Source organism: Anser brachyrhynchus, assembly GCF_964034855.1.
Source record: "Anser brachyrhynchus genome assembly, chromosome: 5".
Taxonomy (NCBI): domain Eukaryota; kingdom Metazoa; phylum Chordata; class Aves; order Anseriformes; family Anatidae; genus Anser; species Anser brachyrhynchus.
In genome coordinates, this window is record NC_137699.1 from 41,261,008 (window position 1) to 41,274,518 (window position 13,511).

The following is a 13,511-nucleotide window of genomic DNA, read 5'->3' on the forward strand; positions in this document are numbered from 1 at the left end:
ACAGCATACATTTTTGCATTTAACACTGAAAAAATCCATCTGATTTCTTCACAGAGAAGAAGCATCAGATTTCTGAATGTGATGTGTGCATTTCTGAAATGCCAGATTCCCATTGTGTTGGGATAAAACAGTTTTGTATCAGAATAAAATGGATTTCTGGTTGTTTTTGTAAAACTGAAAGTCTGCATTTCAAGCATAATCTTGCATGCTGTATCAACTTCATGGCCATTTGTCCATATATTCTATGTCAACCAGTTTCCTAAGATCAGCATCATAACTTTAAACATTAGGCTTAATGTTACTGAAATAAAATGATCCTCTGATGAATGATTTATATAGGATTTGACTTTTCTCTGTCATGTTTCCAGAACAGCAATGTGTAAATTAGTGTGTTAAAAAAAATAAATAAATAAAATAAAATAAAAACAAACAACAAGCAAACATAAATAAACAAACAAACAACACCAACAACAAACAGAAAAAAATAGTCAAGAAAATAAAAAATCAGTCCAGTGTTCTATATTTCCTCCCCTAGAATCCTTACCTGACTCCAGGGCTACAGACAAAATGTTAATTGTGAATCTCTAGAGGAGAATAAAATATTTTTACTGCATTATGTATTCAGCACTTCTGTCTTCTTTAACACAGAGCCTTGTTGGACCAATGACTGCAAGCAAAGCCACAGGAAGAAAAGGTAATTTACTAATTAAATTTCGCTTTGAGAATAGTGCTTTCAAAATATTATATTTTGTAGAGAGAAATAAAAAAGAGCAGGTGAAACAGAGAGTATTTCAAAGTGTTTCATTAGACAGCTACAAACTAAGTACAGTTTTCACAACATGCTTTTCAATAAAATCTCTCTATGCCCACCCCCTTCCAACCCTGCTTCACCAAAACCCTAAAATCTGGTTTTAGCATAGTAGTAGGCAGCCATGAATCAGAAACAGCAGGATGATGGGTCCTACCTGAAATATATGGGTTTCATCTCCCGTCTGGACTGAATACATTTGTCATTATATGCTTATCATTTCTATGGCAGGTAGAGTCACCTTGAAAGCAGTATTAATGTACAAAAGGCCCATTCTACTCTCTCTTTAAAAAATAAAAAAATAAAAAAAAATTCTCTGCATGGGTTCTTATGCTATGAAACATGAGTAACACTGCAGGGTATCTCTGTGGGTTATTGAGTTTCCTAAGTAGAAAGGTTAAGATAAAAGTGCCAAGATGCATAGCATATGAGGGCTGGAGGACAGCTAAGAATCACACATTTATAACTTGGGACCTGCTGTTCATTGTGATGATGACTGTAACTGGTTTTTATTAGCTCACATTCGACTGCTGCTGACAGTGCTGTTTTCTGTATGTAGGAGCCTCACCAGTCATAAAAGTGGGTATGAGAACAGAGGGGGAGACTGTGAGCTTCTGCAAGGGTGCTGTAGTGCCCTGTACTTGGCACAGCTGAAGATGCTGAGTAACGTTGCTGCTGACAGACTGAGGCAAGTCAGGGGACTAAGGTTCATCCGTTTCATGCAGGACTGGTAATCACACGCACATTTACAACAGCAGGTTCAAATGGTCATCTGGAATAGTTCAAAACGAGACACAAATATCCAAAGCAAGTATGTAATATACATGTAGCTTGCAAAATGCATAATTATTCTATTTGGTCTGTTAGACCAAAAGAGATGGATTAAGGTGTTATGAAGGTTATGAAGGAGCTCATGATCAATAGAATTCCAATTAGAATTTCTGGACAATTAGGTAGTGCTGTTTTACTACATAAAATATCGAATCATTTATTTCATAGAATCATTTAGGTTGAAAAAGACCTCTAAGATCATCAAGTCCAACCACTAATAGGAAGTCTTTTCTGTTTTTTTTCATGCTAATTTGATGTGTAGAGGAAAATTGAAGTCTCAGCTCTGCTGCAGAGGTGAGTCCATTGCTGGAAAGATTGGAGCTGGTAGGAGAAAAAGCTCTTGGAGGAAAAACGTTTGGATAAGAACTGGAGTGGCTTTATATGGAGATATCTATTTGATACTCAGAAGGTTTGAAGCTTGCTAACACACACTGAGTGTTGCAGGTGCCCAGCACTTTAGGAAATCACACCTCACACTTTCTACGTGGACCAACCATGCCTTGCCTCAGCTAGGATAATGTAAGCATCTCCATCTGAGGCCTAAACATGGAAACTAAGGGAGGCTTTGATTTGGTTTCTTAATTAGTTAGGTTAAATAGGTTATAATATGTTGTAACTGAATACAAAAGCACCTTGTCTATCAGCATACTGGCTAAAGGCTAAGGATCTTCTTGCCCTCTGGCTTCTGTTAAATACAGACATAGATGGATCTTGCCCCTCTATCCAGTCAATAAGAGACAAGTCATGGATAAAAGAAAAATTTGAAAAGCGCTGGCTTACTGAGCAGAAAATCAATACTAGTGTTAGTGAGTTTATTTTCTTAACATTGCATCAGAATTGTTGTTTATATCATTTGGTCACAGAAAAGAAAAGATGCTTCTAGAAGCTAAACTGACTGTACAATATTGTAAAGCAGCTTTTTTTTTTTTTTAAGGAGCTATATATATGTCTTCTTGAAAAAGTAGAACAACTTTGATATTAAAACAAGTTTATTATCTAATGCCTTGTATTTCCTATATCATTTTGTATTCTTTCTATAAACTGAGTGTCTTCATAAGAAAAGATGCTTATTTACCCATTCTTGGTGACTATCGATAACTCATTTCAGTGATGCTTTGAACAGCTACACCAGCTAAAGACCTGTTTGATCCAAGGTTCATGCCTTAGATTCATACAAATTAATTACACGAATCAATTGCAAGACCAAATGGATGAACAAAAGAAAATTCAATGAAAGGAAAGATGAGAAGCACAGAGAATGGATTTTTTTGATGGATATTTTGTTTTAATTTTTAGATCAGTAGACATTAACTGGTCACATGACGAGACCAGGAGAAGTTGAATCTTACTTTCTACTACTTGTGCTACTACAGGATGGTACAAAATCCTCATCAGTTAACCGTGCAGAAGAGTGATGGGATTTGTGTCTCAGGTGACTACATGTGAAGTTTTCATAGATGTAGGGAAAGGTGGGGTTTTAACTCTCCCTGTTGCTATTTCTGTTGTTTAAGGTGGAAAAGGAGATGGAAAGGTTGTGGTGTTTTACAGAGTGTTGTATAAGAAAAAGCAGAACATTCCAGGTATGTTCACAGTGGGGCAAATGATTGTTTGGATATTTGGGGAGAATGGACATGAAAGAAGGCAGAATTGGTGGATATCTTACCACCACTAAGCACTGAACAGTAGTGCTCAGAGCCTTAGAAAGAGGGAATCTGAGATGGAGAAAAAGCAAGTGTGTGATGTCCAGGAAAGGTCATTTAATTAAGAAAAGAGAGAGAGGGGAAAAAAAAAAAGTCCAGTACAAGAGTTATAAAGTAGGATTTAGTTCTTTCATGTAATTAATTTAGATTGTTTAGGGTATGGCAGATACATTAATTTTCAGTTCAGCAAAAAGGATGAAGTTCTGTTTTTTATGTCAGTTGCTATTTTCAAAGCTGGCTGTTGCTTTTGAAAGTTAGAAAGTAACTAGGTATTTATCTAAAAACTAAGTGATAATGTAAGTACTTTATGAAATTACTAGAAACTTAGGAAAGCAATGCAGAAAACAGATAACAGATATATTTTTTTTAATGTTAATTTACTGTGGATTTTTCTAGTGCTTTAAATTTCATGGGCTATTTTCTTTCCTTTTAAATAGAAAAAAAAAGTCTTACCATTTTTTTTGCTGAGCACAAAGAACTCTACATCAACAAGACAGAAATGTAATGTAGCAACATATTATCTTCTCTTTCACCATCATAAAATAAGATTTGCAGAATTTCTTACTTTAAAAGCATCTTCAATGCTATGGCTGTGAAAACTATTTTCCATAAGAGAAACACATGCTCTTAAGAACAAAAGGTAATGTTCACATATTCCTCTCCACAGACCTTGAAACTCCGAACTTTGTTTAGCGTGAAGGCAGAGCTGCATTCCCCAAATGGTTTATCTAATTTACAGAGGATTTCAGGTTTCTGTGTACTCATTTGAGAACCTTTAAGTAGAACTAAGATTTAAAAGAAAATAAGTAAGAGAATAAACTACTCAAGCAAGGAAGGAAATCTCCCAAATAATGCATACTTTTGGGAAAAAAAAAAAAAATTGTCAGTCATACTTGCACTTAAGCCAATTCTAGAGTCTGTAGAAGGGCTTCTCCTAACTAGACAGATTTTTGCTTAGATAAACTATTCCCACAATCTTAAATTTTACTAGGAGAGCATATTCTCTCTAAAGGTAAATAAATATATACAAGTTTTCATTTAAACACTAAAGAAAAAAATGCATTTAAACCTAAGTTCTTGTCTTTCACTGCAGCAAAGTTGGCATTATCTAATGAGCCAGTAGGATGTTCTTTTGAGAGATCTAAACTGGATTTATGGAATTGCAATGGATATCAACAGCATTAGCGTGGACAATTTATCTGAAAGTAATGAAAGCTTCCTCATTACTATCCAACTGATATACAGGCAAACAAAAGAGGACTCGTGGTGTAAAAGCTGCAGATATATAATAATATGTCACTGCGTATAGGGCAGAGCAGACCATGATGAACGTTGCATATTAACAGGTTGATGCTCTTGTACTGTATTATCTTCTCATCCTTTTAAGCTTCAGAATCTGGAAAAGAATGAAAATCAACTTTGTTTTACTTAGGAAGACTAACACATATGTTGTTATGAATAAGTATTCTCTTAGGATATCAGAGTTGCTTCAAATGGACCCGAATCTGCTTCATCATCTCAGTGGTTAGGTATAATTGAAAGAGAATCAATTCACTTTAAGTGCCATTAGCACTGCAGAGTTGGAAAGGTTATTGCTGAGAAATGTAGGAAGCTTGTATTCTGAGAAACAGCTACATGCACCACATACACACAACTTATTACTTCTTTGAAGAGGGAAGAATTAAAAATATACAGGGGGAAGGGGCTGATTTTTTGTTTTTGTGTTTGTGTGGGTCTGTGGACTACTATCATGGCAGGCTGACTAGCACCTAAAATTACAGACATCTTTAATAACTGTTAGTTGGCATAACTGGTCAGACAGCTGACAAAAAAGACCCTGATTTTGTCCTAAGAAATGGGTAATATTTGGCTGAACACTGACTATAACATACCAAAAACGAAAACTTTGAGTGAAAAGTATATATATATATCATTCAAAGCAGGGAACTGCATATAAATTAAGGAGGTTTTGAAAAAGAAATTAAAAGGAACAGCTAAAAAGGTAAAAGCTTGTAGGTGGCACTGGAGCTATTTAATGATAGGGGAACAGATTAACACATATTACCTATCAAAAGAAGACATTACTAGACCCCTTTCCCCTAAGTTTAAAAGTAAAAGTTAAACACTACACAACAGAAAAGTACCTAATTTACAGTTGAAATCAAGTACAAATAAAAAAAAAAAAAAAACAAAAAAAAAAAAACAAGGAACTTTAGCAAATAAACGGTAAATTCTTAAAGCAGACAAAACCAAAAAATGTCAAGGAACATTTGCCTAAAGACACAGTAACTACAAATGGAAAATGCAGTAGAGGAGGAAAACGACCAGTGTGCTCACTGCTGATGAATGATGATTGTATTTAAGAACGTTTCAGGAAGAGCCATAGGGGAAAAAAACGTGAAATCTTATTGCCTGTGTTCATTATGGACTATCCTTTTTCTTAAAGAAGGGGAAAGGATGAGACTGTGGAACTTCACCAGAATTAAGAGTTTGTAGCAGTTCTGGTATAAATCCAATAAAGGACAGTACAAAACCATCAGCAGAGGCTGATGCTCTCCTAAGACTTCAGAGGGAATTCTGTAATGAAAGAGCTGTACTATGGATGGTGGTGAAACCTGCTGGAAACCACAGGGCTCCCTCTGGGGAGTTGTTCAGCTCAAATGTCTCATAAATGATCTGGGGAAAAGAGAGAGAGAGAGAATTCTTTGTAAACATCAGCACCATTCTCTTCAGTGGTCAAAATAAACAAATGGTTTTCTTCATAACTTAAAAAAATATGCTGTTAAGCTATCATAAAAATAATAAAAAAAAATATACCTGCAATAGTTTCTAAATTTGTATTTCACAAGAAATCCAGCAGCATAAGAAAGGGTGCAGAAAACTATAAGTAAACCATCAGGTCTATAGAATATTTTTTTAAAGTGGAAATTGACTCGTCATCTTGGCTGAGTGAAAGAGTGCATGGCAAAGATACAGAAAATTGAGAAGATGAATGGGTCTATTTTCTCATGTCACATGTAAATTAATTTTGCAATTAATTGATATGGGATGGTTGGATGCTAAAAGTAATAAATAGGATCCAACCTCTATTAGACAAACTGATGGAAGTCTACCATGTGTGACATCAATGATACCCAGTCTCAAACTCATTTTATAACCTGGTAGAGTATCTAGTAGAAGTGCCACTTACAGATGTCAGCTTTCCTATTCTATTTCCAAAACCATTTGCTATTGTCAGAGACCGATTTCTGATTTAGGTGACTTTTAATCTCACACAAACTATCTGTTCTTATGTTCCAGGGAACAGTGTAAACCATTCTTATCAATCCAAAACACAAGACCTACTGGTTATGTTCCAAAAAACAAATCACACTTTGCTGAAATATCACAGGCCATGTGCTTTTCCTTGATTAATGACTGAAAATTTTTATTTGTTTGCAGACCACTGCATTCTAAGTAACAAATACCTGAATAAATCTGCAACAAGAGGATGTTAAGGATGGATTATCCTGGTTAAAGATGGATACTTGCCCAAATTTCTTCTCTCTTCCTCCCGAGCTCTTCCACTCCCTGGATTCTTGTTCTTTACTTTATCCAAGAAATACATAATAGTGTTTGACTTTCCCCCATCCTTCTGCCTCAGACTTGCAACGGAAGGACTGGCAGGTGGCAGGAGGGACAGGACACTATAAATGTGGGACCACCACCACGTCTCTCCCTTCTCTGCCTCTGCTGCTGCCTTCAGCTACCTCACCTGTGGTAAAGTGGTCCTTCAGTCCTTCAAGTCTACAATACAAAAAAAGGAAAAGAAGGCTTGCTGGACTCCCCATTCACATCCACGTCTTCCAGTGCCAGAGCTCTACAACTCCAGGGGGGAAAGGCAAGGCTATGTATTGGGGGAAGAAGGAAAGGCATGAAATTTAACCTAGTTTGAAGCACTGGGAGAGTGATTACTGTTGCTGCCTCAAGTTGGTTATATACCAGTTAAATGCATGAAACACCTCTCTACAGCCTTGATAAATATCCACATGCTGTAGAAATGGAAAATATTTTTTCTAGAAGGAACTTAACATGTATCAGTGATTAAGCTCCATGTGATAAATGAGGAAAGATAATGAGATTTGAAAATATGAAAAATATTAAGTGATGAGAAATCATGTTTCCTGGGGGAAACACAGAATCCATTCATTTTGAAATCTTCTTTAAGCTGTACTGCACTCAAAAAAGGAGGAAAGTTCTTGGAATGTTTGAATTTTGCCTACATCCACTTCTAGCTTTCACTTTAGTCCCACATCACACTTAATCAAGCCCTCAGTAGTATAAAATATTATTTTTAAAATTGGGAAAGTCAAAATTTTATCTCTGATTATCTGATGATTACAAACCATTAAAAAAGCATTATATACTCATGAATAAAATGTGCAGCCAACAAATGATGTGCCTATTAGTCAAACTATCTTTGGAGAAATTAAGGAAATCTAAACACTAGATTTAATGCTTGGCAGCAGGTCACACTTTTTGGACCACTGTGATACATTAGAGGTTTGGACATTCCTACCCCTTGCAGAAATCAGCATTTTTAGACATGGACTCATAGACTCTTGTGTCCACTATTTTGTTAGCATTACTTTGTTACATTCAGTCCCCTAGGGAATTTACAATTTAAACAAACCACCCAAAAAGAACAACAAGTAAAAGTACTAGATCACTTAAAATCCCCCATACAAATCTAAAACTCACAGATACAATGTTTATAGTGACTTACATAGTTTTAATATGTGAGAAAAGATGCACTGGAAAAACAGATTAAATATAATACGCTTATATAATGTAAATAAAGTATTTTTAGTGAAAGGAGTAGTATGTAATATTAGGGTCAAGAGGTCAAGATTTGTCTTAATCTCTGCTCTGTCTTGGAAAAATATTTACATTTGATTTTGTGTTTTACATACTTTGTTAAATAAAAATTAAAAGAAAGTTGCATCCAATTTCATAACTAGACACTTTTAATGTAAGTGTTGTTATGGTTATCTGTACTCATTATGACCTTACTTATTACCCTCATATGGATGTAAATAGGAAACCCTGCAATGAATCTGCCTAGCATAAAACTGATTCATCACTGTGATATGAGCCAACGGTACATGATACAAGCCAGCTATCTATTTGTTTCCTACCAAAGAAAGACACAATTTAAATTGAGAGTGGAAAGTAAAAATGATTTACCCTTTCTCCCAAACCCTCTACTTCTTGGTCTGAACCATTACAGAAAAGGAAGAGAAATTTGTCCTCTGCCAGCTCAGGCATTTCAAACGCATTCAGGTGTCAACCAAATCCAAATGCTATTGGCTTTATATTCTCTTGGCTGCAAAAAGAAGGTAAAGCAGCCCACAGAGAGAAAACAGGAATCTATAGTATGTAAAAACAATAGTGGCTATGGTGACCATCTAGCTTTGAAGAGATGCAAGACTGTGAGCTTGTTTTTAGAAAAGTGACTTGCACAGCTAGAGACCTAGCTTTGCTGATTTTTCTGATTTAATTTTAGATCTGTGTTTTACGGTCATTTAAATCCAAGTAGGCTCCCTAGGCTGTCTTTTCAGCTGATGTAGAGAAATGGTACTTTTAGGATGCAATTCATTGGTCCTGTTTTCAGCTTCTATTCTAAAATGAGTTTAATTTTTATCTGCATGTACATATTTCTCTCCATTAGAAGAGCAGGTGAGTCTAGATGAAAATAATGCAAAATAATCTCCTTTCAACTGAGTCAAATTACAGACCAGGGAAAACAACAGAATCCTTGTGTAGCCCTTTAGACACGTGTCTAAAAGGATGATCTAATGCTTAATCCTGAACCTTAAGTGTAAGAAAAAGAATTCTGAAATCCATATGTGATTTAACAGGAAGCCAATGCAAAGAATGAAATGAAAATAATATGTTGAGACAGGCAAGTGGTTTGTAAGAGTACGAACTTGTGCATTTTAACTGAATAGACTGAGTCAAATCCTGAGAGATGCCAAAAAAAAAAAAAAAAGTAGTCAGTAACAGGCACATAAGTCAGTGCTTAGATGTGTGCTTCATAAGACTCCTGAAACAGAGAATCGGAGTATTTCTAGAGCTTAGAAAAATGTCCCTGAGCAGTCATACCGCCCAATTAGGCGTTCCACTATCTGATATGTGGGAAAAAGGGAAAACATAGAAACAATAACTTCAGGAGGCTCTCACTCACCTTAGTTTCACTGCTACTCGCTTATGGAGCCCCTTGTAGAAGCATGGAGCACACTGTGCCCTGGAACAGATTACTTACAGTGATGGTAACGGAAACAGTATTAAAAGGAACGGCATTAGAGGCTTAGTCATTTTCCATATCTGTGCACATTGCAACGTAGAATCAACCTCTTATTGAAGCTGAAAAACGCTTGCCTTTTGTAACACAAATGTCAGATAAACAGATTAGAAAAGTATGCAAATTGTGAGATAGCTTTGTACTGACTAGTATTCTGACCTAGCTGGATTTAATTCCTGTCATAATAATCTAGAATTTATAGCTATAGACAGCCTAATGGTTCACAGATGTCTGGGATACCCTTAAGAAAACAAAAGGCTGTCTCCCAGAAGGCTACAGACTATCATCATTAAAACAAGGAGAGGGAAAAAAAAACACGCTATGTCAAACTTTATCCTTAGCAGAAGTTTATACCAGATAAATCATCAAGTCTTTGCTTGCAGGAAAAATAGGCAATAATACACTTTATTGTTTGAAACAGAGCCCTCCAAATTCAAAAGGAAAGTCACAATATGAAAGTAGTCAAAGGGTCAGGTCAGCTCTGAAGGGAGGAAGAGAGAAAAGAAAAGAAAAAAAAAAAAGCAGCAGCTTGGCAAGGCAGCTTAGAAAAAGGCATATTCAACTGTAACATACTCTTAAAGGAAGAAAATATTTCCCTCCCTTCCATGCACCCCAAAAGGCTTGGATGAGCTCCTGTGTCTTACTGCACTCAGAAAACCTTGAATCAATATTTAGCATTACCACTTTAATTGAAAATCAACACTAACAATAGGTAGTGAGCATCAGCACTCTGAGCTGCGCTGAAAGCGAGTGGTGTGGTCAGGAGGAAAGCTGCTTTATGGGAAATTCCGAAGGGAAATCACAGAGGAAGTGTTTACCTCGATTAGAAAGGGGCACAAAGGGTGAATTCTTCTTTCCTTGCTCTCAAGGGACTCCATGGAAAACAAGATTTCAGAAAAGCGTGGGATTCGCATGCTGTGGACCCATGTTAACCCTTCTCACAGTTTGAGAAGTGTGCAGGCACCTTGTCTGATTGCAAGGGATCCCCACGCTGCAAGCAGAAACCAAGTTTTGTACCGACACACCCTAGGAACAAAATTGTAACTGGAAAACTTGTTGTTCTGCTACAATAAAAATGAATAGTGTATGAAGTTACAATCAGAGCAGCAATTTAGGCTTTAAATAATCCTTTATTCTTTCCATCAGCTGAAATATAAAACTGAACCCCCATTATCCTCCCCCTTCCTTAGCAACTTAGTGACCTTCAAGGTATAGAAATGCTCTTCGTTTATAAGAATATCAGTCTGAAAGAGTATGGGTCACAGTTTCCTCCGAAATTACGGCGGTTCACATCTCCAAACGCCCCAGCAATGAGCACGAAAAGGAGAGCCTCCGGTCGAGGAACGCCGTCTAAATCTCAAGGCACGGAGCGGTCCAAAGCGTCCACTTCTCAGCTGCTCGCAGCAAGGCCCCCGGGGAAGTTTTCTGGGGAAAAGGGAAACCCGCAACCGGCTGCGGCTGCCGGTGAGCGGTGATTTTGGAGGCCGGGCCCGCGGGTGGCGTGTGGCAGAGACCGCCAGGGAGCGACAGGGAGCGGGGTAAGAGCGGGGCAGGGCTCGGTCCCTGCCGCCCGTACTCGCCGCCCGCTGCCTCTCGCGTCTCCGCGGCGCCCGCCTCCGCCTTGCTGCCGCCCGCCGCCGGCTCCTTGTCCCCGCCGGCCTCCGGCTTCTTGTTGAAGCACAGCTTGAAGACCCCCAGGACGGTCATGATCAGGATCACCAGCACCACCACCGCCACCGTCACCAGGATGAAGACGTAGTTGGAGGAGGAGGAGGTGGACGAGGTGGAGGAAGGCGGCGGGGCCGCCGGCTGCTCCCGGCCGGCGGGCGGCGTGGCGGGCGCCCCCGGGGAGCCGCCGGGGCCCGGCGCGGAGAGGCGGCTGCCGCCCGCGGCTGTGGGGGCCGCCCCCGGGGCCGCGCAGGGCGCCCCGTCCCGCCCGCCCGGGGCGCAGTCACAGGCGAGGCCGCCGCTGGCATCGCGGCACTCGGCGGCCGGGGCGCACTGCCCGGTGCCGGGCCGCAGGTAGCCGAAGGGGCAGGGGCAGACGGGCTCGTCCGTGCCCTTCCAGGCGAAGCCGCCCGGCTCGAGCTGGCAGGAGAGCCGCACCTCGCCCCCGGGGCACGCCACGGAGAGCACGGTGCCCGGCGGGCTGAAGCCGGGGGCGGCGCTGCGCTCGGCGAAGGGCAGGCGGTAGTCGAGGCCGAGGGCGGTGGTGGGGCGGAGGTCGGGGCAGGCGCCCTCGTCCTCGTACCTGCAGGCGTAACCCTGGCTCTGCCGCTGGCAGTTCTGCTCCTGCCATCCCCAGCCTGGGTCGGCGGTGGCGGCCGCCGCCAGGCGCAGCCCGGCGCAGCGGGCGGAGACGCAGCTCCGCACGGGCTCCTTCACCCAGCGGCCGAGCGCCGCCGGCACCTCCCGCGGGGCCGCCCCGTCGACGGAGCCCTCCCAGGAGAAGCCGCGGAGCGGCTGCCCCACGTCGGTGCAGGCGGACGCGTTCCTCTTCAGCCCGACCCAGAAGAACGCGGGCCCCGCCGCCACCTGCGGCAGCAGCGCCAGCAGCAGCCGCAGCTCCGGCTCGCCGCCCACCCAGGCCAGGCGGCCCCGCCGGCGGCCGCAGGCGCTCTGGGCCTCGCCGTACGAGGCGTTGGCGAGGTGGGCGCTGAAGCAGGCCCCGGCCGCCTGGCAGCGCACGGCGGCGGGCGGCTCGGGCCGCCCCAGGGCGCAGGCCGCGGCCAGGAGCAGGCAGCAGGGCCCGGCCCGCCTCATCGTCGCGGCGGGCTGAGGGGCGAGGGATGCCCCGGCGGCTCTGGCGGAGCTCCGCTTTGCCCGGCTCGGCCTGGCCCACCCCGCGCCCACGGCCCTCCCCCGCGGGCCGCCGGAGGAAGCGTGTCGAGAGCCGGGCTTGACCTCGGCATCCTCCGTTTGTTGGCGGGCAGCGAGGAAACGTTGGCCCGGCTCCGGCTGGCGGGGCTCCAGCGGCGGCGGGGAGAGGGTGGAAAAGTCCCGGTGCCCGCCCTGGCCCCGAGAGGGGCAGCGAGGCCCGGAGGCCCAGCGGCGGCAGCCCTGCCTTCGGAGCTGAAGGGCTGAGGGTTAGGTGAAGTAGTGCAGCCCCGCCGACCCCGACACACCAGGCGAACACTCGCCAGAACTGATTCCACACTCATGTTTCGAGAAAGTTGGCCTGAACGCATTTATAAGTGTCTGTGCCAACGCCCAGTGGGTTGTTTTTAAGTGAGCTTAACTGAGCTGGCACAACTCTTCCACAGGCAGTTTGCGTGTCACCTCCTGTTCATACTGGGATATCCCTCTGCTCTTAACCTCACACAAACGTTCAGGTGCAGCACACATCAGTTTCATTCCCAGGCATTTTACGTGGCATAAAAATGATACATACGTGTGCATTTCATTTTCCAGGTTTCACTTCAGAAGAACCCATGTCAATGTTTTCAGTTTAGTAAGCGCGATGCAATACAAACTGCTAGCGTCTCAAAAAGCAGATAACTCAGAGAAAGCAAATAAAATAGCATTAAAAAAAAGTGTCATCTATTTGGAATTTTTTTAAGAAAGTGAGGTTCATCAGTAGCTGCTGTTTCTGGAGGAGTGGCTTCTACAGTCGGATCAAGGCTCCACATAGATTCAGTCCTGAACAAAGTCCCCACCCTGCTCAAGCATGCTAGTAGGCTCTGTGTCTCTACAGCCCATTCTTAAGAATTTAATTTCTTAGGTGGAGTAAGTGTGGAGGACAAGCCTGATTCAACTAGTTTTAGACTGATCCGCATGGATCTCATTGACTCTAGGCCCACACTTACTTTCTCTGGCTTCCTCAAAGAAG

At 42.0% G+C, this 13,511-nt stretch overlaps 1 protein-coding gene across 1 annotated transcript; it reads right to left on the reverse strand.

Annotated features, from left to right (window-relative positions):
- Positions 1–10,799: 10,799 nt before the first annotated feature.
- CLEC14A (C-type lectin domain containing 14A) lies at positions 10,800–12,843 on the reverse strand (the record flags this gene model as incomplete). The annotated part of the gene is made up of 2 exons (XM_080595728.1): positions 10,800–12,754; positions 12,808–12,843. The coding sequence occupies 2 exons, from the start codon at positions 12,841–12,843 to the stop codon at positions 11,033–11,035; spliced, it is 1,758 nt and encodes a 585-aa protein (XP_080451854.1). The 3' UTR covers positions 10,800–11,032.
- Between the last annotated feature and the right edge of the window lie 668 nt (positions 12,844–13,511).